At 41.9% G+C, this 25,157-nt stretch overlaps 1 protein-coding gene across 1 annotated transcript in view; it reads left to right on the top strand.

Annotated features, from left to right (window-relative positions):
- LOC126273232 (O-acyltransferase like protein-like) overlaps positions 1–25,157 on the top strand; it is a 225,365-nt gene that overhangs the window by 90,646 nt on the left and 109,562 nt on the right. Inside the window, exon 3 of the mRNA XM_049976776.1 lies at positions 10,633–10,838. Within this exon, the coding sequence (XP_049832733.1) occupies positions 10,633–10,838 (206 nt within the window). The remainder of the gene's footprint in view (positions 1–10,632; positions 10,839–25,157) is intronic.

The raw sequence follows: 25,157 nt of genomic DNA, 5'->3' as shown, positions 1-25,157 counted from the left end.
ATTAGAACTACTGACGGTCTTGGGAGAGCCAGACATGACAAAACTCTACCACCTGGTGAGCAAGATGTATGAGACAGGTGAAATACCCTCAGACTTCAAGAAGAATAAAATAATTCCAATCCCAAAGAAAGCAGGTGCTGACAGATGTGAAAATTACCGAACTATCAGTTTAATAAGTCACAGCTGCAAAATACTAACGCGAATTCTTTACAGACGAATGGAAAAATTGGTAGATGCGGACCTCGGGGAGGATCAGTTTGGATTCCGTCGAAATGTTGGAACACGTGAGGCAATACTGACCTTACGACTTATCTTAGAAGAAAGATTAAGAAAAGGCAAACCTACGTTTCTAGCATTTGTAGACTTAGAGAAAGCTTTTGACAATGTTGACTGGAATACTCTCTTTCAAATTCTGAAGGTGGCAGGGGTAAAATACAGGGAGCGAAAGGTTATTTACAATTTGTACAGAAACCAGATGGCAGTCATAAGAGTCGAGGGGCATGAAAGGGAAGCAGTGGTTGGGAAAGGAGTGAGACAGGGTTGTAGCCTCTCCCCGATGTTATTCAATCTGTATATTGAGCAAGCAGTAAAGGAAACAAAAGAAAAATTTGGAGTAGGTATTAAAATTCATGGAGAAGAAATAAAAACTTTGAGGTTCGCTGATGACATTGTAATTCTGTCAGAGACGGCAAAGGACTTGGAAGAGCAGTTGAACGGAATGGACAGTGTCTTGAAAAGAGGATATAAGATGAACATCAACAAAAGCAAAACGAGGATAATGGAATGTAGTCAAATTAAATTGGGTGATGCTGGGGGAATTAGATTGGGAAATGAGACACTTAAAGTAGTAAAGGAGTTTTGCTATTTAGGAAGTAAAATAACTGATGATGGTCGAAGTAGAGAGGATATAAAATGTAGACTGGCAACGGCAAGGAAAGCGTTTCTGAAGAAGAGAAATTTGTTAACATCGAATATAGATTTATGTATCAGGAAGTCGTTTCTGAAAGTATTTGTTTGGAGTGTAGCCATGCATGGAAGTGAAACATGGACGATAACTAGTTTGGACAAGAAGAGAATAGAAGCTTTCGAAATGTGGTGCTACAGAAGAATGCTGAAGATTAGATGGGTAGATCACGTAACTAATGAGGAGGTATTGAATAGGATTGGGGAGAAGAGAAGTTTGTGGCACAACTTGACTAGAAGAAGGGATCGGTTGGTAGGACATGTTTTGAGGCATCAAGGGATCACAAATTTATCATTGGAGGGCTAGCGTGGAGGGTAAAAATCATAGAGGGAGACCAAGAGATGAATACACTAAGCAGATTCAGAAGGATGTAGGTTGCAGTAGGTACTGGGAGATGTAGCAGCTTGCACAGGATAGAGTAGCATGGAGAGCTTGCATCAAACCAGTCTCAGGACTGAAGACAACAACAATAACAACATCACCTCCATAGGTATATGTGCATATCGCTATCCATGACTTTTGTCACATCAATGGAAAACGCGTAACTTAAAGTGAAACTTGAGTTTCTGACGGCTTATAAAAAGTTCAATTATTTATTGGAATTCAGCTGGGTGACATCTTCAACAACTGCCTATATTTCGACAGGTTACACCCCATCATTTTCAAGCCTCAAATCCGACGATGGATCGCTGTGCAAGGTAATTTAAACAGCCGGTAGGCAGGACTACTCAGACCAACGATCAAAATAAGGCGTATGTATAATAATCCCTTTAAGAATGACCAGTCTGTTGAACGATTAAAGTACTCAGTCGTAAAGTCGCCTTATAAAAAGGGAGAAAGGGATAATGTAGACAATTTTAGACCTATTTCTATGTCAACTGTGTTTGCAAAAGTTATTGAATAGGCTGTGTATGTAAGGATAATTGATAATTTTATATCACATAATTTGCTATCAAATGTACAGTTCGGCTTCAGAAGTCGTTTAACAAATGAAAATGCTATATTCTCTTTTCTCGCTCAGGTATAGGATGAATTAAACAAAAGGTTCTGAATGTTAGGCATATTTTTTGATTTAATTAAGGTATTTCATTGTGTAGATCACAAAATGTTTCTCCAGAAGTTGGACCATTACAGAAAACAGCGAGTAGCTCACAATTGGTTCATCTCTTACATTAACAACAGACAGTCATTGTTCATAGTGTTGAGAATGACTGTCATTAGATGAGTGGGGGTCAAATGGGGTGTGCCCCATGGATCAGTGTTGGGGCCACACTTGTTCCTCATTTATATAAATGATATGCCCTCTAGTATTACAGTTAATTCTAAGATATTTCTGTTTGGTGATGACACCGTAGTAAAGGATGTTGTGTACAACATTGGCTCTCTTTCAAATAGTGCAGTTTATGACATAAGTTCGTGGCTTGTAGAAAAAAAACGAAAGTTAAATCACAGTAATACTCAGTTTTTACAGTTTATGACACAATTCAACAAAACCCGACGTTTTAATTTCACGGAATATGATTAGTGAAACTGAAAATTTGAAATTTCTAGGTGTTCAGCTAGATAGTAAACTACCATTTGAACGGTATACAAAGTAAGTGATCATTCGACAGGAAAATTAGTCTACTTTCCTTATTTTCATTCGTTTATGACATTTAGTATTATATTCTAGGGTAACTCTTCCCTTTATAAACGGATATCTTTGGCTCAGAAACGGGCTGTTCGGGCAGTTATTGGTGTAAATTCGCGAACCTCTTGTCGACCGCTGTCTGGGTAGTTTGACTTTGCCCCCTCAATATATACAGGATAGGCCATTGATCGTGACTGGGCCAAATATCCCACGAAATTAGCGTCAAACGAAAAATAGAAAGAACGAAACTTGTCTGGCTTGAAGGGGGAAACCAGATAAAATGTTCAAACGTACCTACGTTCTGTAATTTATTTTTTTAAAAACCTACCTGTTACCAAATGTTCGTCTAACATTGAGAGCCATATATTTGTAACTATAACAGCACCATCTATCACAAAACGAAAAATGTGGTCCAATAAAAACATTCACATTTCTTTACGTACTACACGAGTATGTGATAAAAAATGGGGTTCCTATTTTTAAAAAAAACGCAGTTTGACATATGGCAGCGCCATGTAGTCGGTCAAACATAGTGCCATCTGGTTTCCCCCTTCAAGCTAGACGAGTTTCGTTCTTTGTAATTTTTGCGTTTGATGCTTATTTCGTGAGACATTTGGCCCGGTCACTATCAATGGACCACGCTGTGTATTCTTTACTGTCGTTTCTTGTTAACAATATCAGGTTATTCCCAAGAATTAGCAGCTTTCACTCAATTAATCTGCATTTGGACCGCACTTCCTTAACCCATGTGCAGAGATCTGGAGTATACTGCTGCATCCATTTTCAGCAAGCTACCACAAGAATTCAAAAAATGTTAGAAGTAATAGACGCGCTTTCAAATCGAAACTGAAGAGTTTCGTCATGGGTCACCCCTTCTAATCTTTTGAGGAGTTCGTTGAAAAATTAAGTTGATTCTTATGTTATATTGTTGGTTGCGTTTAGTTTAATTGATGGGTTGACGTTTTTTGGGTTCATAACATTTAGTTTATCTGTTATTACTTTTATATTGTAATTTCATGTACTGACACGTTCCATGAACTTGGAGATTTGCTCGTGAATTGGTCCTATGGATCTAGACATGTAAATAAAAAAAAAACGCACACTCGATATAAACGACAAATTTTCTTACACGCAGTGTCTCATTACATGGCTGCCATGAAAATGACAGATGCTCACCTTTTGAAATATTGGCGGTTGTTGAATGCATTACCTGCCTATATTATTATAAGTTGTTTCAACAATTAATTTTATGTTGGACGACTGCTACGGAGCACCCGACCAATGATAGCAAAAGGAGGGCCGGACGTGTTAACTGCAGCGGAATCTGTACATCAACGCTGTGAATGCAATCGAGAGCTCCTGCAAGTACGCTGTATGTCGAAGCTTGTTGTGGATTTGATTGTTGTGGAATTCCATGTGGTATCGCATCATGACTGCAAATCATCATTTGAGTGCTTAAGATTGCGGATGAGCAGTTGGACGGTCGAAAATGTGGCCACAGTTGTGGTTGTGTACAAAAGTCTCATCTCGCGATTTTGAAAAAAAAAGCCGCTGTAAGTGGAGATATATACAAACATACATACATAAAGATTTTTCTGGCAGCAAAGTTCACCCCTTACTTAACTGAGAATAGTGAAGATCATCCTTTCTTCTAGTGTTATGGCTATGCACTTCGCTGTTATCTTTGAATTTGGATGAATTATTAATAACAAATTTCAGAAGTGAATATACGTATTGGGAAAGCACTATGAATATCCAGAGTTCCTTATGTAAATGTCAGCAAGGTGATCTTGGGTGGGCTGCAGTTATTATTCTGATAAACACGCTTTTACACAATGAATACCTTTTCTCTTAATGATGAATGACCCCAAAATATGATGGCATATGAAAGTAGTGAATGAAAATAGGCATAGTAGGCTAATATACTGATGTGTGTATCATCAAAATTTTCAATATCCCACATAGCATAAGTAGCTTAACCTAACTGTTTCAGCAAACCATCGATGTGTTTCTTCCAATTCAATTTCTCATCAATGCACACACCCAGAAATTTTGAATATTCTGTCTCAGCAACAGACTTGTGTTCATAGACTGTATTTATCAATGGTATTATGCTGTTTGCTGCACAGAACAGTATATACCGTGTGTTTTAAAAATTTAGTGAGAGTTCATTTGCAGATAACCACTTAACAATTTTCTTAAGGGCATTATTTACAATTTCCAGAGCTGATTCTTGTCTGTTGGGTGTGATTACTATACTTGTATCATTGGCAAAAAGAACTAGCTTTGCATCTTCATGAATTTAGAGTGGCAACTCATTAAGATATATCAAGAACAATAACAGACTCAAGACTGGACCCTGTGGGAGACCATTCTTGATACCTCCCCAGTTAGAGGACAAAGCCGATTTTTGCAGAATATCTGCAGTGTTAATTTCAACCTTCTGCATTCTTCCTGTTAAAAATGGATTTGTGCACTGTCCCATTCGTACCACAATACTTAAGCTTATCAAACTTGACAAATCACAAAATTTTCCCCATAGGTGATGTTAGGTTCTTCAGTGCATTTGATATTTGATCAGTGAAAGCATATATGGCATTTTCTGTTGAATAGCGTTTCTGAAAACCAAATTGACATTTTGTTTTAATTATTTGTTTTAATTATTTTAAAGACATGTACAGAATTGTGTGTGTGACAATCCGTCTCTGACAATGATAGTATTCTGATTGACAAAAAAAGCAAGGAGAAATAGGAACAGAAAAAAATTACTACTCTACGAATTATAAAGAAATCAATTCTCACTGTCTAACTGTGAGTATTAAAATATCCTCTAACGTATCCGAACAACTCTTCTGCCATTCTCCTGTGCACAGCAGACAACTTACCTCATCTTGACGCTGCACTGCGTGACCAGAAACATGCTAAAATATTTCAAAAAGCAATACTGCGATCCATGCAGAGTGTAATGCATGCACTAGCTGCAACAATTATTGCCATACTTTTACATATAGAAATTGAATGATCAGGAGAGGTTTGGCCGACTAACCTTAAACGATGCAAAGAAAAGTGAAAGAAACCAATAAAAACTTTTAATTTACTATATTCAGAAAACTGATTATTTAAAAGCTGACAGACTTTATGCAGACTTTTAATTATTCCACAATGTCTATGCTCAAATTAACGTTTCTGGCCACAGCAAACGTACGAGGGCTATTAAGAAAGTAGGGAACGTTTCCATCTGACGTCGCTGGTAAGTGCGTGCTCAGCAGCTCAGTCGGCATCCTTCCACGACAGTGGGAACGTCTCTGCGCGTCTGGTTTTTAGATATTCGAATTTGAAATGTGCGCTGCAATCGAAAATCACGCCAGTTGTGAGGTGCGTTCTGTGATACGGTCTTTGTTGTCAAAAAACCTAAAACCTATAGAAATTTATCGTGAACTGTACGAAGTGTACGGAAACAACGTAATGAGTAAATGTTCCATCTGGAAATGGTGCATTCGGTTTTGAAATGGCTGAACCAACGTTCATGATGAAGAGAAGAGTGGACGCCCGAGCATTGTGACTAACGATCTTGTCACTAAAGTTGATGAAACGATTCGTGAAAATCGTCGCTTCACAATAATGGAGCTTTCCCTTTCTTTTCCACAAGTTTCACAGACTTTGTTGTTTGAAACGGTCACTCAGAAGCTAGGCTACCACAAATTTTGTGCACGATGGGTGTTCAAAATGCTTACAGAGTACCGTGAAGAACAGCGAATGGGGGCAATGTTGACATTTCTGGAGGCCTACCACAAACGTGGTGATTCACTACTGGGTCGAATCGTAACTGGTGACAAGACTTGGGTGAAACACGTCAATTGCGAGACAGAACTACAGTTCATGGAGTAGGGGCATACAAAGTTCCCCCAAAATCCAAGAAAATGTTTGGAAACGTTGTTGATGTTGATGGCGACAGTGTTTTGGGATATGCAAGATGTGCTTCTTATTGATTTTCTCGAACGTGGAGCCACTGTAAACTCTGCCCACTACTCAAATGGTTCAAATGGCTCTGAGTACTATCCGACTTAACTTCTGAGGCCATCAGTCGCCTAGAACTTAGAATTAATTAAACCTAACTAACCTAAGGACATCACACACATCCATGCCCGAGGCAGGATTCGAACCTGCGACCGTAGCAGACGCGCGGGTCCAGACTGAAGAGCCTAGAACTGCTTGGGCACATGAGCCGGCATGCAGTTACAGTTAGAGCCATAAGTCCAAGCCATACCTGCTTGTCTCACAGTGTGCGACAGCCAGTGACAGGGCTGATCATGGGGATTTGGCTGACCTGAATCCGTGACTTAGGCTATGCTGACCATTTAGTTACAAAGAAAGGATCTGGCTAGTCGGCTCTTAACCACATCTGCAGGGACAACTCCCTGCAATGCCTTCTGGTTGTCTGAGTAGTGAACTAACCAGTATGCTGGTTGAGCAGGAACTGAAGTGGGCATGTTGGTTGCGTGTATTCTTCAGTTCTTAAGTGGAAATTTGAGAAGATTCAATATGGTGAGTGTTTGTGCTGGACGATTTTTCCCCCATATAAATTGATCAGTTGATGGCTGGGCATTAGTGGTGACAGTCTCTCTGGTCTCTGAGCATCTGGTATGGCCGGCGAGTTGTCCCCTACAGTGGACAGACGGAACACATTTTGTGATCGTGAGTGTGACTTGTTTCGCCAGATATGTTTGGTGGGAACATTGTGGTGGAGGAGGTTGTTTGTCTTTTCAAACGTCGGTGTATAGAAGACCTCAGATATATTTAGCACTACAATCCATTTGTGTCAGAAATTTAATTACTTGATCTGGAAATTACATGTACATGATTCTCAAATGTTTTATTACGAATAAGAACCGTCATAAGGTGGTGGTGAGTGTTTTAGGCAATCGATCTGACTTGCACTTTCCAGAGCTTTTTTCGTTACCTTGTTTCCTCTAAATTGTTAAAGAATTAATTTGGTAGGATAGTGGAAGCCAACCGGAGTGGCCGAGTGGTTCTAGGCACTTCAGTCTGGAACTGCTCGACCGCTACAGTCGTAGGTCGAATCCTACCTTAGGCATGGATGTGTGTGATGTCCTTGGGTTAGTTACGTTTAAGTAGTTCTAAGTTCTAGGGGACTGATGACCTCCACTGTTAAGTCCCATTGTGCTCAGAGCAAGTTGAACCATTTGATAGTGGAAATGGACTGTTTCGCGCCGGTTTTGATATCACAATTGTCATGTCATTAGAATGGGCTATTTTCCCTGCCCAAATAAAGACAACCATAGGTCAAAATTTCCCACCAATTTAATTAATATTTAAATAAATGAACAATTTACGACCCATTTGGTGTCATGAAATCCTCCCTTTCTGGTAGCTCAGCACAGACCGAATCTTTTTTCCACCAATTTCGTGATGGGGAGGGGAGGGGGTGAATTTGAAAGGGTACGGAAGGAGCCCTCTCTCCTGCAAAAACTGATTAAATGAAGAATACACAAATTGAATTGAAGAATATTATATTATGTCATTAGACACTGGTTTGTATTTCATGTCACGAGATGCTTCCACACCAACACCTCAGCAGAGTCTTTTTCTCGCCAGTTTCCAGAACGGGTGCAGAGAGTGGGAAAGTGTAGGAGAGGACATGTGAAGAATTTCCCAGGAGGGGGAAAAATGGCTGTGAACTGAGGAAGGGTGGCAAAAAAGTGTCCCTTTCCTCAGAGGGGGGGGGGGAGGAGGAGGGGGAGGTGGGGGGTTTCTCAGAAGGATAGATTATACCCAAGGGGTCATAAATCAACCCCAGAAGTCATAATTACCATAACTATAGATAAAATGGAGAGGGAGGGGCATAATTTGCCTCTGAATTTATACTTGCCCCTGAATTTATGCAACCCACCTGAACAAAATACACTAGGACTTGTCTTGCTCCACTACTTGCAACAATCATCTGAAGGCCCTAGGACAGAGTGTTTGATCCAGAAATGATTTCACGGCATCCTGTGGACGATATCGTCATTCTAAAAGGCGCAACGGATCACCACAAGTATGCATCCATCCTTGGGAAGCATATACACTCCTACATAGAATTTGGTTTTTCCTCTGCAGGGTGGTATGATCTGGCAGTGCAATACAATGAGTCACACAACTTGCATTACACATGGTTCTAAGAGCACCAGGGTGAGTTTACTGCACTCCCTTGACCACGAAACTCCCTGTATTTAAACCCAGCGATGAATCTGTGGAACCATCTAACTGGAGATGTTTGCACCATGGACCCTGAACCGAGAAACTGACCACACCATTGTAGTCGGCATGGTTCCACATCCCTCTTGGTACATTCCAGAATCTCATTGACTCTCATCCTACATGTCTGAAAATGGTCCGCACTGTAGAATGCTTTTGACTGATGGTCACATTAATGTGGTTCTATAGAGTATGAGGCACAAACTCAGACCTTCTCCATTTTCTGCAAGGACAGCCAAATGAAAATTAAATAGATGGGAAGAAAGTAAGTAAACTGTTTATTATTTTAAAAGTAATCGCCATAAGTAATACCTTTTTCCCATTGTGAGACAAGGTGGTTACTGTCTTCATGGAAAAAGTTTGCAATTGTCTATGGAACTGTGATAGTACCCAGGTGTGCATCTTTTCACCTGAAGGAAATTGATGGCCAGTAATATCTTTTGTCAGGGTTCCAAAAATATCGAAATTGTAGGAGGAGGGATAGGAACTACACTAGTGGCCATTAAAATTGCTACAACAAGAAGAAATGCAGATGATAAATGGGCATTCATTGGACAAATATACTATACTAGAACTGACATGCGATTACATCTTCACGCAATTTGGATGCATAGATCCTGAGAAATCAGTACCCAGAACAACCACCTCTGGCCATAACAACAGCCTGGATACGCCTTGGCATTGAGTCAGACCTTGGATGGGGTGTACAGGTACAGCTGAACATGCAGCTTCAACATGATACTACAGTTGACTAATGTACTGTGAAAAGCCAGTTGCTCGGCCACCATTGGAGAATGTGCTGGCCAGGGCAGCAGTCGAACGTTTCCTGTATCCAGAAAGGCCCGTACAGGACCTGCAACATGCTGTCGTGCATTATCCTGCTTAAATGTAGGGTTTCGCAGGGATCGAGTGAAGAGTAGAGCCACAGGTTGTAACACATCTGAAATGTTCAAAGTGCCGTCAGTGTGAACAACAGGTGTCCGAGACGTGTAGCCAATGGCACCCCACACCGTCACGCCGGGTGATACGCCATTATGGCGATGACGAATACACGCTTCCAATGTGCGTTCACAGCGATGTTGCCAAACACGGATGTGACCATCATGATGCTATAAACAGAGCCTGGATTCATCCGAAAAAATGACGTTTCACCATTCATGCACCCAGGTTCGTCGTTGAGTACATCATCGCAGGTGCTCCTGTCTGTGATGTAGCGTCAAGGGTAACTGCAGCCATAGTCTCCGAGCTGATACTCCATGCTGCTGAAAACGTCATCGAGATGTTCGTGCAGATCGTTGTTGTCTTGTAAACGTCCCCATCTGTTGACTCAGGGATCGAGACGTGGCTGCACGATCCGTTACAGCAATGCGAATAGGATGCCTGTCATCTCGAGTGTTAGTGATACGAGGCCGTTGGGATCCAGCACGGCGTTCTGTATTACCGCCCTGAACCCACCGATTCCATATTCTGCTAACAGTCATTGGATCTCGACCAGTGCGAGCAGCAACGTTGCGATACGATAAACCAGAATCGCGATAGTCTACCATCCGACCTTTATCAAAGTCGGAAACGTGATGGTACGCAGTTCTCCTCCTTACATAATTTTGAGTTCGCTAACCGGAACGTTTCCTGTTGAGGGGTGTTTCGGTTGTTGGGTATTCATGTAATCGACACTCTACGGTACATGTTGCTGAGTAGAGGCCTCACAGCTGACCAGTGGCCCCGCGCCACATTAAACTGCTGCTTAAAATGTCGGTGTGTGGTGCGTGGCGTGTTGCAGGTGACGTTCTTCATGTCGCGCTTCTCGCAGTGGCAGTGGGCGGCGTGCGTGCCCTCCGCCTGTAACGCCAGCGACGCCCGCCAGATGGTGCTGGCGGCGCTGCGGCCCCGCCTCCACCCGCGGTTGCAGCTCGGCGTCAGGATGGATGAGGAGGACTGCAGCAGCGGAGAACCTCTGCCCTGGGACCTGCCCGCCGTTGCGGCTCTGTGCGTGTCTCACCCCACCTCTCAAGCAGGCGCCCATTGCGCATTCCGTTTCCGCGGCTGCGATGTCTGAGAGGGTGAATCAACGTAGTCCCCCCCCCCCCCCCTGGTTTTCTCCTTCATCCCCCGCCCACTGCCGCACCTCTATCACTGTATCCCTCCCTCTCTGCACCTCCACAAACTTCATCTCCTTCATCAGGGCAATTTCCAGCACCTCCCCATTCCAGAAGTTGAACTTCGCCGTGACATCTACCCTTCGAGCCAGCTGTAACCCGGCCTTGTTCCCTCCTCCCCAGGGCCCCTCTTTTCCTCTCCCCTCCTCCTCCCTGAGCGGATTTTCCTCCTCTCCCCTCCCCCCTGAGTCCCTGCACCCCATCGTCACTCTTTCCCTCCCACATCCTTCTCTTCCCAGCTCTCTTTGGCGCGCCCCCCACCCGTCTCCCCCCTCTGTTCTCCTCCCCCTCTCTTCCCCTCCCTCCCTTCTTCCCTTCTCCCTCATCTCCTTGCTCCTGGCAGATCCTCCGTTTTGCAAATCAGTGTGCTACTTCAGTGTTGTGTTTGGTACTGTTCTCCTGTGCGTAAAGAGCTGTGATTTTAGTTGTGTGCTGGACTTGTATATAGTGTTACTGTCATTGTTCGTTATGTGCTACGCTGTCCATTTATACTTTTATGCTGAAGCCATACTTTGCCTTATGTTCTTTTAACTGTCCCAGTGTGTGGCTTTTGTGCTCAATACTTTTAAGGTTTTTGTGTTCATTTTACAGTCGCTCCCTTTTTGTCTGTTCTCATCCATTATGTCCCGCCTTTTTATATTTTTGTCAGTTATATTTTCTCCTGTGTAATTTTAAACGTCTTCTGTTGTATCACTATTGTCTTTTGGCTGAAGTGCAGCGCATATGCTGCTGCCAGCCCACCCCGATGGGGAATTGAAATTCACCAAAGAAAAAAAAATCGACTTAGTCTAGTTTTGTGGAGAATAACGATGACCGACACTACTTCATCAGATGACACAGCCACTTGTCGTGGCCGTTTCTACCATTGGGCAAGACAAGCAGCTAACTAGGGCGCATTATTTTAGGGGTGGCAAGGGGTGGGAAAAATTAATTTCAAAGCAGAGTGCGGAAAAATTGAGCAAATGAAGAGAAAAAATGGAAAAGACGAAAAATTAAATCACTGAATTGTTTTCAAAAGCATACAGAACAGTCACTTACAATGTCTTCACCTACTTTGATCAAAGTAAACACATTGTCTCTACCTACTTCAAAACTAATGGAGCCGCTATTGAGTACGAAACCGAAACAAACATGTTCTTAATGAAATTGTCACTCTGCAGCGCAATGTGCACTTATATGAACTTCCTGGCAGATTAATACTGTGTCCTGGAGCGGGATCCGAACTCGGGACCTTTACCTTTCGGAGGAAAGTGCTCCACCAACAGAGCTACCCAAGCATGACTCAGGACCCGTCCTAACGCCTTTCATTCCTCCAGTACTTTGTCTCCTACCCTCCAAGCTGTGAAGTAGAAGTAGAGCTTCTGCGAAGTTTGGGAGGTAGGAGACGAGGTACTGGCAGAATTAAAGGTGTGAGGAGAGGTCGTGAGTCGTGCTTGGGTAGCTCAGTTGGTAGAGCACTTGTCTGCGAAAGGCAAAGGTCCCAAGTTCGGGTCTCCGTCCGGCACACAGTTTTAATCTGCCAGGAAGTTTCAAACATGTCCTTGACTCGTCTCTGTAGACTACTGGAGTGGCGTACTTGCGGTGGCTTGCGACTTGGTAACATCTCTTCCTCAGTCCCTGTTTTTGTTTTTGTCTCTGCAGATCATTTGTCAAGTGTCAGTTGTACTGAATGGTTCTGCTGATGTGTTTAGTTCTTCTGTTATTGTTAAATTAAAGGAAAAATTCATTTGCACAAAAAAATGATTCCACACCTTTTTAGTTCATTTCCTAATTAAATAAAATTAGTAAACGATGCCAGATTTGGTTGCATTTGTATATTCGATTGAGTTCTATGTTAAAACGTTCCGCACATACTTTCTATTTCAATTACTTTCTGAGATTTCAAAAAATTAGGACAAAAATTTAGCCATTGAGGACATTTGTTGTCCTCAATCTGTTTTAAATGAATCGAGGACCAAGTGTGAAAACTGAGGACTGTTTCCAGAAAAGTGTAATGGTTGAAAGTATAATAGGAGATTTGCACTCTCGTACCGTTGGATGTTGTCTGTGGTGGAGGGGGAGGGTGGATGTCGAGGAAACCGATGGTAGCAAAAAAAGATGGGGTGTTATTTTTCAATTCTCGCCTAGGACGGCAAAACACTTAGCAACGGCCTGGCAACTTTCGTGGCTTGCATAGTCACGTGGAACCCACGCAGATACGAAAAGGCCACGAAGGTGCAGTGCGCATAGGCTGGATGCTCTTCTGTACGCTTTGCGCTGCTCTATGACGTAGCTAACAGACATGTTTTCAAGCTAACAGACGTGTTTCCTTAAGGGAAGTTTGCAGGGTCTACGCTGTCAATGTTAAATAAGCCAGGTTTACTTACCTTTATCTTAGCAGCCAACGAAGATAACAATTGGAAATTTTTAAAGCTAAGTTATACATGTTATTTATGTCTACTGGAACAAAATTAACAGATAAAAACAGAAAGAACCAGATATATAATTTTTTAAAGATAAGCTACTTTTTACAATGAATATTTTTACATGGAGGCCCCTAGATTCATACCTGCTCAGATCACTACTATGGTTGTGCTTCAGTAGGTATATGACATTAGAACAGGTCACAAAATTTCATGTAGCTCTCCTAAGTAATTTATGATGTACATGTACATAAAATGTAAAAAAAGAGTCTTTTTGATACAATCACATTTAAAGTTTAAAACTATAAAAACTCACTCATGGTTTTAAATTTAGGGTTGAAATGACCTAGCAGCAGTCAGCATCATCTTTGTCACCCTTCATCTCCAAAACCTTCTTATTTATGGTTGACCTTGCTTCTTTGGTGTTGAATTTGGTTGCAAGCTCTACCCTACCAAGTCTCGTGTGATAATTTCAACCCCTTTACAGTATGACAGTCTGGGGTGATGTTAAAGAGGACTAGAACTCTTATTTTTAGCATTTTTCTTCATTTAAATGTTAATATAGCATCACTAATTCCTCATTTCAGTGTATTTAATCTTGCAAACACAGTTTTCGAAGCTTGTATCAGATATGTTATTCTAGGTCTCATTGAAGTTACGGGTCCACACATGTAGACACCTTCAAGGGTGATGTGGGTGATCTAGGTCCCTATAAATTAGCTTGTTGGCTTCCATTCCTGAAACTTCACATCCCGGAATTTACACCTTGATTCAGGTCCAAGTGGGCAGTGTATCGGTTTTCTACCAGTTAAGAGTTTATGAAAGTACGAGGCCCAGACTGCTTCCTTCATACTTTCTTAAGCATTTCGGTTATCCCTGATGGCCATTCCATAAAGCTGCTGAAGCTGATCTGTTGTCTTATCAATCAATCGACCCCTCAGTGGCTTGCCATCCGACAATGTGGTGGTGCAAAGAATTACGTTTTATTTTCTGAATCATGTGCCCATACTCTTTTTCACATGTCCAATACATTCTAGTTCTTTTATCTCCAGACTATCATATGGATATGTTTATACATTTAGAGGCTTTAGAATCATTTACTTTCCACCATATAAACATATAAACACATGCACATCTGAAATTGCATGATTTCAGAGATTCACATAAATATTAGTAAAATTAAAATATTTCTAAATGTCATAGAAAGGTAATTTATATACCATTTCATGCAGGAAAGAGCGCATAATATTCAAGAATTTGTTTCGTAAAATCTCAAAAATTTCGAATCTTTGCCTGCAAACTCCTCTTTGCGCCCCCTAGACCGTCAATAATATTTCAAAATAATATAGCGCACAGTTATTGAAGTTCTCCCTAAGCTGCTCAATAGTATTGTCAATAATATTGTGCAGTAATACTGTGCTCGGAACGTTGACGATAAAGTCGTTGCTCTTGTGGTAATTGCTCTACTTCGGTGCAAGCAGGGAAAAATGTGAATCAAAAATTGGTGAAGCAGCATCAAAGATCACTCACGAAAACGTACTGAGAGAACTGAGGTTGAACGAAAAGAAATGTATCATAACTTCTTATGTGTTGATGTTCCAATATTAATACATTACTAGAGTAGTTTGCTCCATACATATATGTCCCCATACATAGGCACTTCCTCTGCCTCCATTCACCAACCTCCCTTGGAATCTGGAGTACGAAGTTTTATTCATTACTAAAAATTTCTATTGACTTCTAGAGGTGATTCCCCGTCCTTCGTGCCCATTCCCTGTGTTTTCTGAGCTACAAATCATATAATTCATTCCTAATATTTCTGTTTCTGTACTCATCTGCCGTAACATCTCACAATATTTCACAAGCTGCTACATGGTCACGAATGGAAGTGACCCGAAAATGAAGAATAAATTTCTTTTATTTCACCTCTGTGGTCACAAACTTGTAGGTCACCTCATCAGACTATCGGTTACAGTCAGCAATGACTATCTTCAGATCAGTAGCATAACATGGAAAAAAACAAATACATGGGCTCTAAAGTGCGTACCTTAACAGCTATAAACACTTGCTCAGTAGACGAGATGTGTTTCACATTAGCGAAGATGAACGAATTGTCATAGCTCTTCAGGTATGCAATTTAGAGCCCACGGTTATTGGACCTTTTTTCCCGTTTTTGTCCTAATAGCTGGTAGAATGGACGTACTCTCTGCCATGCATCTCACGCTAGTTTGCGGAGTATAGATGTAGATCTTTTTGGTAGGAGTAAAGTTTTGTTTTAGATATGGTACTCATAGAATGAAAAAAGTTTACGCCATAATTCTCACATGAATCAAATGTACTCGTTTGCGTTGTAAAAATTTGAGTTTTCCTTATAATAGGGTAATAGGTTATAGGGCACACTTCCATCCAACTCAGTGAAAAATCGGCGCATATTCAGACTGAGATCTTTTAATTTTGTAGTTTTCATACTTCGGTTTTCTTCAGCTATGTACTATGTAGTACTTGACCACTGGCCTGGCACGAAATAAAAACTTATCATGCGGGAACAGTGAGCGACTTTTGTCGTAACACTGTGCGTATGGCATGTCTTGTCCTGTTTGTGTATGTAACTGTTCCCTGTTCGTTTCTGTTGTCTCTCTCTCTCCCTGTGTGTGTGTGTGTGTGTGTGTGTGTGTGTGTGTGTGTGTGTGTGTTCAAGTGTGCATTCGTTTGTTTCATAGAATAACGTGTTGTGTCATGGCAAAAAGCGAAATACTTACTTGAAACAATGCAATGCTTACAGAGTCATATTCATCAAAACAGTAGTTGCTATGTTGTCGTACCTTCTTCCCTTATCCGCAATCGAAGTAAAAAAGTGAATGATTGAAACAGGGCAGGATGAAACAGTATGCACAGCTCACAAGTACAACAGGTAGACATGCTAAGTCATTTTATGTTTATCTGCATCCGACATTAAAAGCCACAGTGGCCACACTACCCAGATCTTTGTCTCGAGCTGTTCCATTCCGTTGTATTTTAATCAGTTCACCGAAACTCCGTATTTGCAGTTCTATGAGGAACCAGGGAAGGCTCTTAGCAACCGCTACCCATCCACTCAGCTCACGTTACATGGAAGCAAGAGTGTGAGCGGTTGGCAGCAACCGGCATGTAAAATTCTGATTACGGTTGTTAGGTCTATATGGCATTCCCTCAGAATTATTGAGGACCTCGCTGGAGCATGACAAACTATTGCACCTTCTGTGCAAGGGTCCTCGCTGGAGCTAGCCATGACAAACTATTGCACATGTTGTGCAAGATATGTGATGATGGTGAAATACCCTCCTCCATGAACTCCAGAGCGCCGTAGACAACAGTGCTCAAGTTGATGCCGTGTTCCTCGACTTCAGGAAAGTATTTGACACCATCCCGCATTGCCGTTTAGTGAAAAAAAAGAGCTCATCGAGTATCGGAGCAGATTTGTGACTGGATTCAAGACTTCCTTGTAGACCGAACTCGACGTGTTGCTATTAACGGATCAAAATCGGCAGATGTAAAGGTAATTCCGGAGTACCCCAAGGAAGTGTGTTAGGACGGTTACTGTTAACAATATATACAAATAATTTACTAGAAAATGTGGGATGCTCTTTAAGTCAGACTATGTGGTTGTCTATAACAAGGTAGCAACGCTAGAAAATAGTAATCATTTGCAGAATGACCTCCAGAGAATTGATCAATGGTGCAGGCTCTGGAGGTTGACCATGAAAGTAAATAAATGTAACATATTGCGCATACACTGGAAAAGAAATCCACTACTGTACAGCTACTCTGTTGATGACAGACAGCTGGAAACAGTATCTACCACAAAATATCTAGGAGTAACTGTCCAGAGCCACCTTAAATGGAATGGCAACATAAAACAAATAGTGGGAAAAGCAGATGCCAGACTCAAATGTTCAAATGTGTGTGAAATCTTATGGGACGTAACTGCTAAGGTCATCAGTCCCTAAACTTACACACTACTTAACATAAATTATCCTAAGAACAAACACACACACCCATGCCTAAGGGAGGACTCGAACCTCCGCCGGGACCAGCCGCACAGTCCATGACTGCAGCGCCCAAGACCGCTCGGTTAATCCCGCGCGGGATGCCAGACTCAGATTCATAGGAAAGATCTTAAGGAAACGTAGCTCATCCTCAAAGGAAGTGGCTTATAACGCGCCGACCATTTCTTGAGTACTGTTCATCTATCTGGCATCTCTACCGGGTAGGACTGGTAGAAGAGCTAGAGAAATTCCAACGAAGGGAGGCACTTTTCGTCACGGGATCGTTTAGCCACTGCGAGAGGGTTAAGTAAATGCACAGCAAAGTCCACTGGCAGACGTTAGAAGAGAGACGGTGTGCATGACAGAGAGATTTACGTTTGAAATTTCAAGAGAGCACTTTTCGGGAAGAGTCGGACAAGTTATTACGTCCCCCCACATAAGTCTCACTTAATGACCATGAGGAGAAAATTTGATAAGTTAGAGCCAATAGAGAGGCTTACCGACAAACATTCCTTCCATGCGCTATACGCCAGTGGAACGGGGTTGAAGAGCTCAGTTAATAGAACAAAAAGTACTCTTTTACGCGGCTTGCGGATTATGATGTAGATGTGGGCTTACGGCAAAGTGTAATGAGCCACGGACCTTGGCGTTGGTGGGGAGGCTTGTGTGCCTCAGCGATACAGATAGCCGTACCGTAGATGCAACCACAACGGAGGGGTATCTGTTGAGAGGCCACACAAACGTGTGGTTCCTGAAGAGGGGCAGCAGCCTTTTCAGTAGTTGCAAGGGCAACAGTCTGGATGATTGACTGATCTGGCCTTGTAACAATAACCAAAATAGCCTTGCTGTTCTGGTACTGCGAACGGCTGAAAGCAAGGGGAAACTACAGCCGTAGTTTTTCCCGAGGGCATGCAGCTTTACTGTATGATTAAATGATGATAGCGTCCTCTTGGGTCAAATATTCCGGAGGTAAAATAGTCCCCCATTCGGATCTCCGGGCGGGGACTACTCAGGAGGATGTCGTTATCAGGAGGAAGAAAACTGGCGTTCTACGGATCGGAGCGTGGAATGTCAGATCCCTTAATCGGGCAGGTAGGTTAGAAAATTTAAAAAGGGAAATGGATAGGTTAAAGTTAGATATAGTGGGAATTAGTGAAGTTCGGTGGCAGGAGGAACAAGACTTTCGGTCAGGTGAATACAGGGTTATAAATACAAAATCAAATAGGGGTAATGCAGGAGTAGGTATAATAATGAATAAAAAATAGGAGTACGAGTAAGCTGTTACAAACAGCATAGTGAACGCATTAATGTGGCCAAGATAGACACGAAGCCCACGCCTACTACAGTAGTACAAGTTTACATGCCAACTAGCTTTGCAGATGACGAAGAAATTGATGAAATGTATGAGGAGATAAATGAAGTTATTAAAATAGTGAAGGGAGACGAAAATTTAATAGTCATGTATGACTGGAATTCAAGAGTAGGAAAAGGGAGAGAAGGAAACATAGTAGGTGAATATGGATTGGGGCTAAGAAATGAAAGAGGAAGCCGTCTAGTAGAATTTTGCACAGAGCATAACTTAATCATAGCCAACACTTGGTTTAAGAATCATGGAAGAAGGTTGTATACATGGAAGAACCCCGGAAATACTAAAAGGTATCAGATAGATTATGTAATGGTAAGACAGAGGTTTAGGAACCAAGTTTTAATTTTAAGACGTTTCCAGGGGCAGATGTGGACTCTGATCACAATCTATTGGTTATGAACTGTAGATTAAAACTGAAGAAACTTCAAAAATGTGAGAATTTAAGGAGATGGGACCTGGATAAACTTAAAAACCAGAGGTTGTACAGAGTTTCAGAGAGAGCATAAGGGAACAATTGACAGGAATAGGGGAAAGAAATACAGTAGAAGAAGAATGGGTAGCTTTGTGGGATGAAGTAGTGAAGGCAGCAGAGGAACAAGTAGGTAAAAAGACGAGGGCTAGTAAAAATCCCTGGGTAACAGAAGATATATTGAATTTAATTGATGAAAGGAGAAAATATAAAAATGCAGTAAATGAAGCAGACAAAAAGGAAACAAACGTTTCAAAAATGAGATCGACAGGAAGTGCAAAATGGCTAAGCAGGGATGGCTAGAGGACAAATGTAAGGATGTAGAGGCTTATCTCACTGGGGGTAAGATAGATACTGCGTATAGGAAAATTAAAGAGACCTTTGGAGAAAAGAGAACGACTTGTATGAATATCAAGAGCTCAGATGGAAACCCAGTTATAAGCAAAGAAGGGAAAGCAGAAAGGTGGAAGGAGTATATAGAGGGTCTATACAAGGGCGATGTACTTGAGGACAATATTATGGAAATGGAAGAGGATGTAGATGATGATGAAATGGGAGACACGATACTGCGTGAAGAGTTTGACAGAGCACTGAAAGACCAGAGTCGAAACAAGGCCCCTGCAGTAGACAACATTCCATTAAAACTACTGACACCCTTGGGAGAGCCAGTGCTGACAAAACTCTACCAGCTGGTGACCAAGATGTATGAGATAGGCGAAATACCCTCAGACTTCAAGAAGAATATAATAATTCTAATCCCAAAGAAAGCTGGTGTTGACAGATGTGAAAATTACCGAACTATCAGTTTAATAAGTCACAGCTGCAAAATACTAACACGAATTCTTTACAGACGAATGGAAAAACTGATAGAAGCCGACCTCGGGGAAGATCAGTTTGGATTCTGTAGAAATGTTGGAACACGTGAGGCAATACTTACCCTACGACTTATCTTAGAAGAAAGATTAAGGAAACGCAAACCTACGTTTCTAGCATTTGTAGACTTAAAGAAAGCTTTTGACAATGTTGAATGGAATATTCTCTTTCAAATTCTAAAGTTGGCAGGGGTAAAATACAGGGAGCGAAAGGCTATTTACAGTTTGTACAGAAAGCAGATGGCAGTTATAAGAGTCGAGGGACATGAAAGGGAAGCAGTGGTTGGGAAGGGAGTGAGACAGGGTTGTAGCCTCTCCCCAATGTTATTCAATCTGTATATTGAGCAAGCAATAAAGGAAACAAAAGAAAAGTTTGGAGTAGGAATTAAAATCCATGGAGAAGAAATAAAAACTTTCAAGTTCGCCGATGACATTGTAATTCTGTCAGAGACAGCAAAGGACTTGGAAGAGCAGTTGGACGGAATGGATAGTGTCTTGAAAGGAAGGTATAAGATGAACATCAACAAAAGCAAAACTAGGATAATGGAATGTAGTCTAATTAAGTCGGGTGATGCTGAGAGAAGTAGATTAGGAAATGAGACACTTAAAGTAGTAAAGGAGTTTTGCTATTTGGGAAGCATAATAACTGATGATGGTCGAAGTAGAGAGGATATAAAATGTAGACTGGCAATGTCAAGGAAAACGTTTCTGAAGAAGAAAAATTTGTTAACATCGAGTGTAGATTTAAGTGTCAGGAAGTCGTTTCTGAAAGTATTTGTATGGAGTGTAGCCATGTATGGAAGTGAAACGTGAACGATAAATAGTTTGGACAAGAAAAGAATACAAGCTTTCGAAATGTGGTGCAACAGAAGAATGCTGAAGATTAGATGGGTGGATCACATAACTAATGAGGAAGTATTGAATAGAATTGGGGAGAAGAGGAGCTTGTGGCACAACTTGACTAGAAGAAGGGATCGGTTGGTAGGACGTGTTCTGAGACATCGAAGGATCACCAATTTAGTACTGGAGGCCAGCGTGGAGGGTAAAAATCGTAGAGGGAGACCAAGAGATGAATACACTAAGCAGATTCAGAAGGATGTAGGCTGCAGTAGGTACTGGAAGATGAAGAAGCTTGCACAGGATAAAGTAGCATGGAGAGCTGCATCAAACCGGTCTCAGGACTGAAGACCACAACAACAACAACATCATAATAATTACAACTGCAAAGAGGGCATGTGCTGACGGTTGTGAATACTATCATACTATCGGGCATTCAGTTTAAGAAGCGATGGTTGCAAAAAGAAGACACTAGTTATTTACAGAAGAATGGAAAAACTAGTAGAAGCAGACCTCGGGGAAGATCGGTTTGAGTTTCGGAGAGATGTAGGAGCACTTCAAAAACAGACTACTGTTATGAGGGTCGATGGTCGTGAAAGGGAAGCAGTGATTGAGAAGGAAGTGAGACAGGGTTGTTGCCTATCCCAGATGTATTCAATATCCACAGTGATCAGACTGTGAAGGAAACCAAGAAGAAATTTGAAAAGCCAGTTTGAATTGAGGGAGAAGAAATAAAAGCTTTGACATTTGATGATGATTTGGAAAAGGAGCTGGCCGTATTTTATAGTGCCTGAAAAAGAGATTATAAGAAGAACATCAAAAACTGTAAAACAACGGTTATGGAATGTAATCAAATCGGGCGATGCTGAGGGAATGAAGTTAAAAATGAGACACTGAAAGTGGTAGATGAGCCTCTTTTGTCATATGGGTCGAAAAAATTACTGATAAATGGCCGAAGCAGAGAGGACGCAAACTGCAAACTGGAACTAGGAAGAAAAGCATTTCTGAAAAAGAGGAATTTATTAAATTTTAGTACTAATTTAAATGTGGAGAAGGCTTTTCTGAAGGTATCTGTTTTGTATGTAGCCCTGTATGGAACTGAAACGTGGACGATAAAATAGTGCAGAAAAGGCGAGAGTAGATGTTTTTGATGTGGTGATACAGAAGAATATATTGTTAGCTCGACTAACAGATACGGAGGTACTGAAATGAATTGGGGAAAAAACAAATTTGTGGCACAAGTTGGCTAAAACAAGGGGTCATTTGACAGAACGCATGTTGAAGCATCAAGAAATTGTCAGTCGAGGAAGGTACGTATGTGTGCGTGTGGGGGGGGGGGGGGAGACGTATGTGTGTGTGTGGGGGGGGGGGGAGGGGGGGAGGGAATTTTAAAAGGAGTCCAAGGCTTGAGTGCAGTAGGCGCAGTCAAGTGAACGTAGGTTGTAGTAGTTATGCAGAGGTGAAAAGACTTGCGCAGCATGGAGTAGCATGGAGCGCTACATCAAACCAATCTTGAACAGAAGACCACAACAGTAACAAGTTCTTGACTTTATAATGTATATAAAATTCCCGACAACGTACATTAACGAAGTGTCTCACCGATATTTCAATAAAATTAATTACGATGTAATCAACACTTCCTGCATCAGTATTCGCTGCCAGTAAACGGTGGCTACAAATGTTACTGAACCTAGTAGAGAGTGGTGTAATAATGAATAGGACAGGCATCACAGGAATAACATAATGATTATTTTTATTTATTCCATTTAGTTTTATGTACCCATTATCAAGCATGTTTGTGGATATTGATGTAAAAATAAGTTAAACGAAACTGTAAACGAGAATATGCACATTGGATAAATGATACGGGAGATAAGGATATTTATTGTCTATAATAAATCATACAATCTCCGTTGATCTTTATTTTACAATTGCCATTACCAACTTTGGCCCATATAAAAAGGTACTCATCAGCATTTAATTTCTTCTTCTTTCTCGTACTCAAAACGAAGGGCATGGTTGGAACTAGAGTACCATAAGGCTGTTTAGCCAACAGTCCTGTAGTCTCAGAAATACTCCATGTCTTCCAAGTGGGTATGTTAGCATCAGGAAAAGCTTCAAGACCACCATAATCTGCTTGATTGCCCCACACAACAGCAAGTGTGAGCCAAGTGCCACCTCCAAACACTGCTTGCACATCACAGGTAAAATTAAGATGGAGTCCACGAAACACATTTGGACCCCCAATCAACTGCTGTTTATTAAATTGACCAGCAAGGTCAATATCAATTGCCTTCAAACTGCGACACATAGGTACACTGCGCCGCCAGCGACGACGCCATGCACGTCGCAGAGGCATTGTTGGCGCCGTTCAGCGCACTGCGACCGGAAGTTGTGGTGCGATAAGGCGTGCTGGCTTACACTGCGCCGCAGCACGGAGCGTCATTCGCTCTGCGAACGTCGAGGAGCGCGGACGCTTAGCTCTGGGTCTCGCTGGGCGTTGGCTTGCTACGTTCACTTGTGTTAACGTGCCACAGCAATGCCTCTGCGACGTGCATGTCGTCGTCGCTGGCGGCGCAGTGTACCTGTCTATCGCAGTTTGAAGGCAATTGATATTGATATTGCTGGTCAATTTAATAAGCAGCAGATAAGTTTGTCAGGAGCATAAACGCATGACAGTCAACATAAAATGTGGCTTTCTTCCAGGCATGCTCGATCATGTTGTTGAATATGGAGCCACTGAACTGATTACGGATAAGTGCGTGTAGGTTGGTGGTACCGTTACGACCGTTTACCGCCACAAATGAAGAAACCATTGAGCGTTCACATGAAATGATTCTTTTAGACAGACGATCAACAATTGACGAAGTGGCACATCGTCTGCAAATTAGTTACGGTTCTGCCTACGAAATCGTCCGCAACAGACTTGGGTTCCATAAAGTTTGTGCAAGATGGGTCTCAAAACAACTCACACAGTTGCATAAACAAATGCGCTTGGACATCTGCAAACAGCATTTGCGTCGCTATGGTAACGAAGGGGATAACTTCTTAGACAGGACCATTACTCGTGACGAAACATGGATCCATCATTACGAGCCGGAGAGTAAACGGCAGAGTATGGAATGGAAACATCCAAATTCGCCGTGCAAGAAAAAGTTGAACACCTAACCGTCCGCAGGAAAACTGATGGTTACCGTTTTTTGGGTCGCACAAGGCCCAGTACTGGAACATTATGGGGTAAGGGGCAGAACAATAAACAGTGTACGTTACAGTGAGATGCTTACTGCAATTCGAAGCAAACGCCGAGGATTGATGTCAAAGGAGTTGTGTTGTTGCACGACAATGCTCGTCCACATACTGCTGCCCACACTGCTGAAACGGTCCAGAAACTGAAATTTGAAGTAATGGATCATCCTCCATATAGTCCCGATCTTGCCTCTTCTATCACTTGTTTGGTCCTCTCCAACAGGCATTAAGAGGCGGCCGATTTGCCTCGGACGAAGCAGTGAAAGAAGCGGTGCATTCCTGGCTCGCAGCTCAACCGAGAACCTTCTTTTATGAGTGCATCAGGAAGCTTGTACAACGATGGACCAAGTGCGTTGAAACGCAAGGAGGCTATGTCGAAAAATGATGTTCTTGTAAGTTTCCTGTTTGGTTACTATAAAATTTTACAACTACTTTGCGGATAATAACTGACTTGCCCTCGTACTTCAGTCTGGTGATTCGACCGGTGGTGCTGCCATTTGCAGGTGGTGTCTTCCAACAGAATAACGCTCGCTCATTACCGCTGTTGTAAGCCAACATGCTTTACAGAGTTTCGACGCACTGAAGGAAAAATATAGCAATACAAATAACAATTAATGTAGAATAATGAAATTTCGGGAATGCATTTCTCTAGGTAACATACGTAAGTGATTAACGTTGCAAGATCACATGTAGCACACAGGTTGGGCCGCTCGATCACCATCTCTGTCTCCGATCGAGCATAAGTGAGTCGTCATCGGACGACAACCCCAGCGTCATGAACAAGCACTGAACTCCATCCCACGAACAGATATCTGGCACTTGTAAACACATGCCTGCAGCTTAGGACGGTTGCGTTCAACATTCTCGCGTTCACACCGATTATTAATGTACCAGCATTACACATTTTCAGTGGCTTATCTCTCAGTTACGTT

This window comes from Schistocerca gregaria, chromosome 5 (genome assembly GCF_023897955.1).
Source record: "Schistocerca gregaria isolate iqSchGreg1 chromosome 5, iqSchGreg1.2, whole genome shotgun sequence".
Taxonomy (NCBI): Eukaryota; Metazoa; Arthropoda; class Insecta; order Orthoptera; family Acrididae; genus Schistocerca; species Schistocerca gregaria.
The sequence above is the reverse complement of the archived record's forward strand: the minus strand, read 5'-3'. Positions and strand labels throughout refer to the sequence as shown.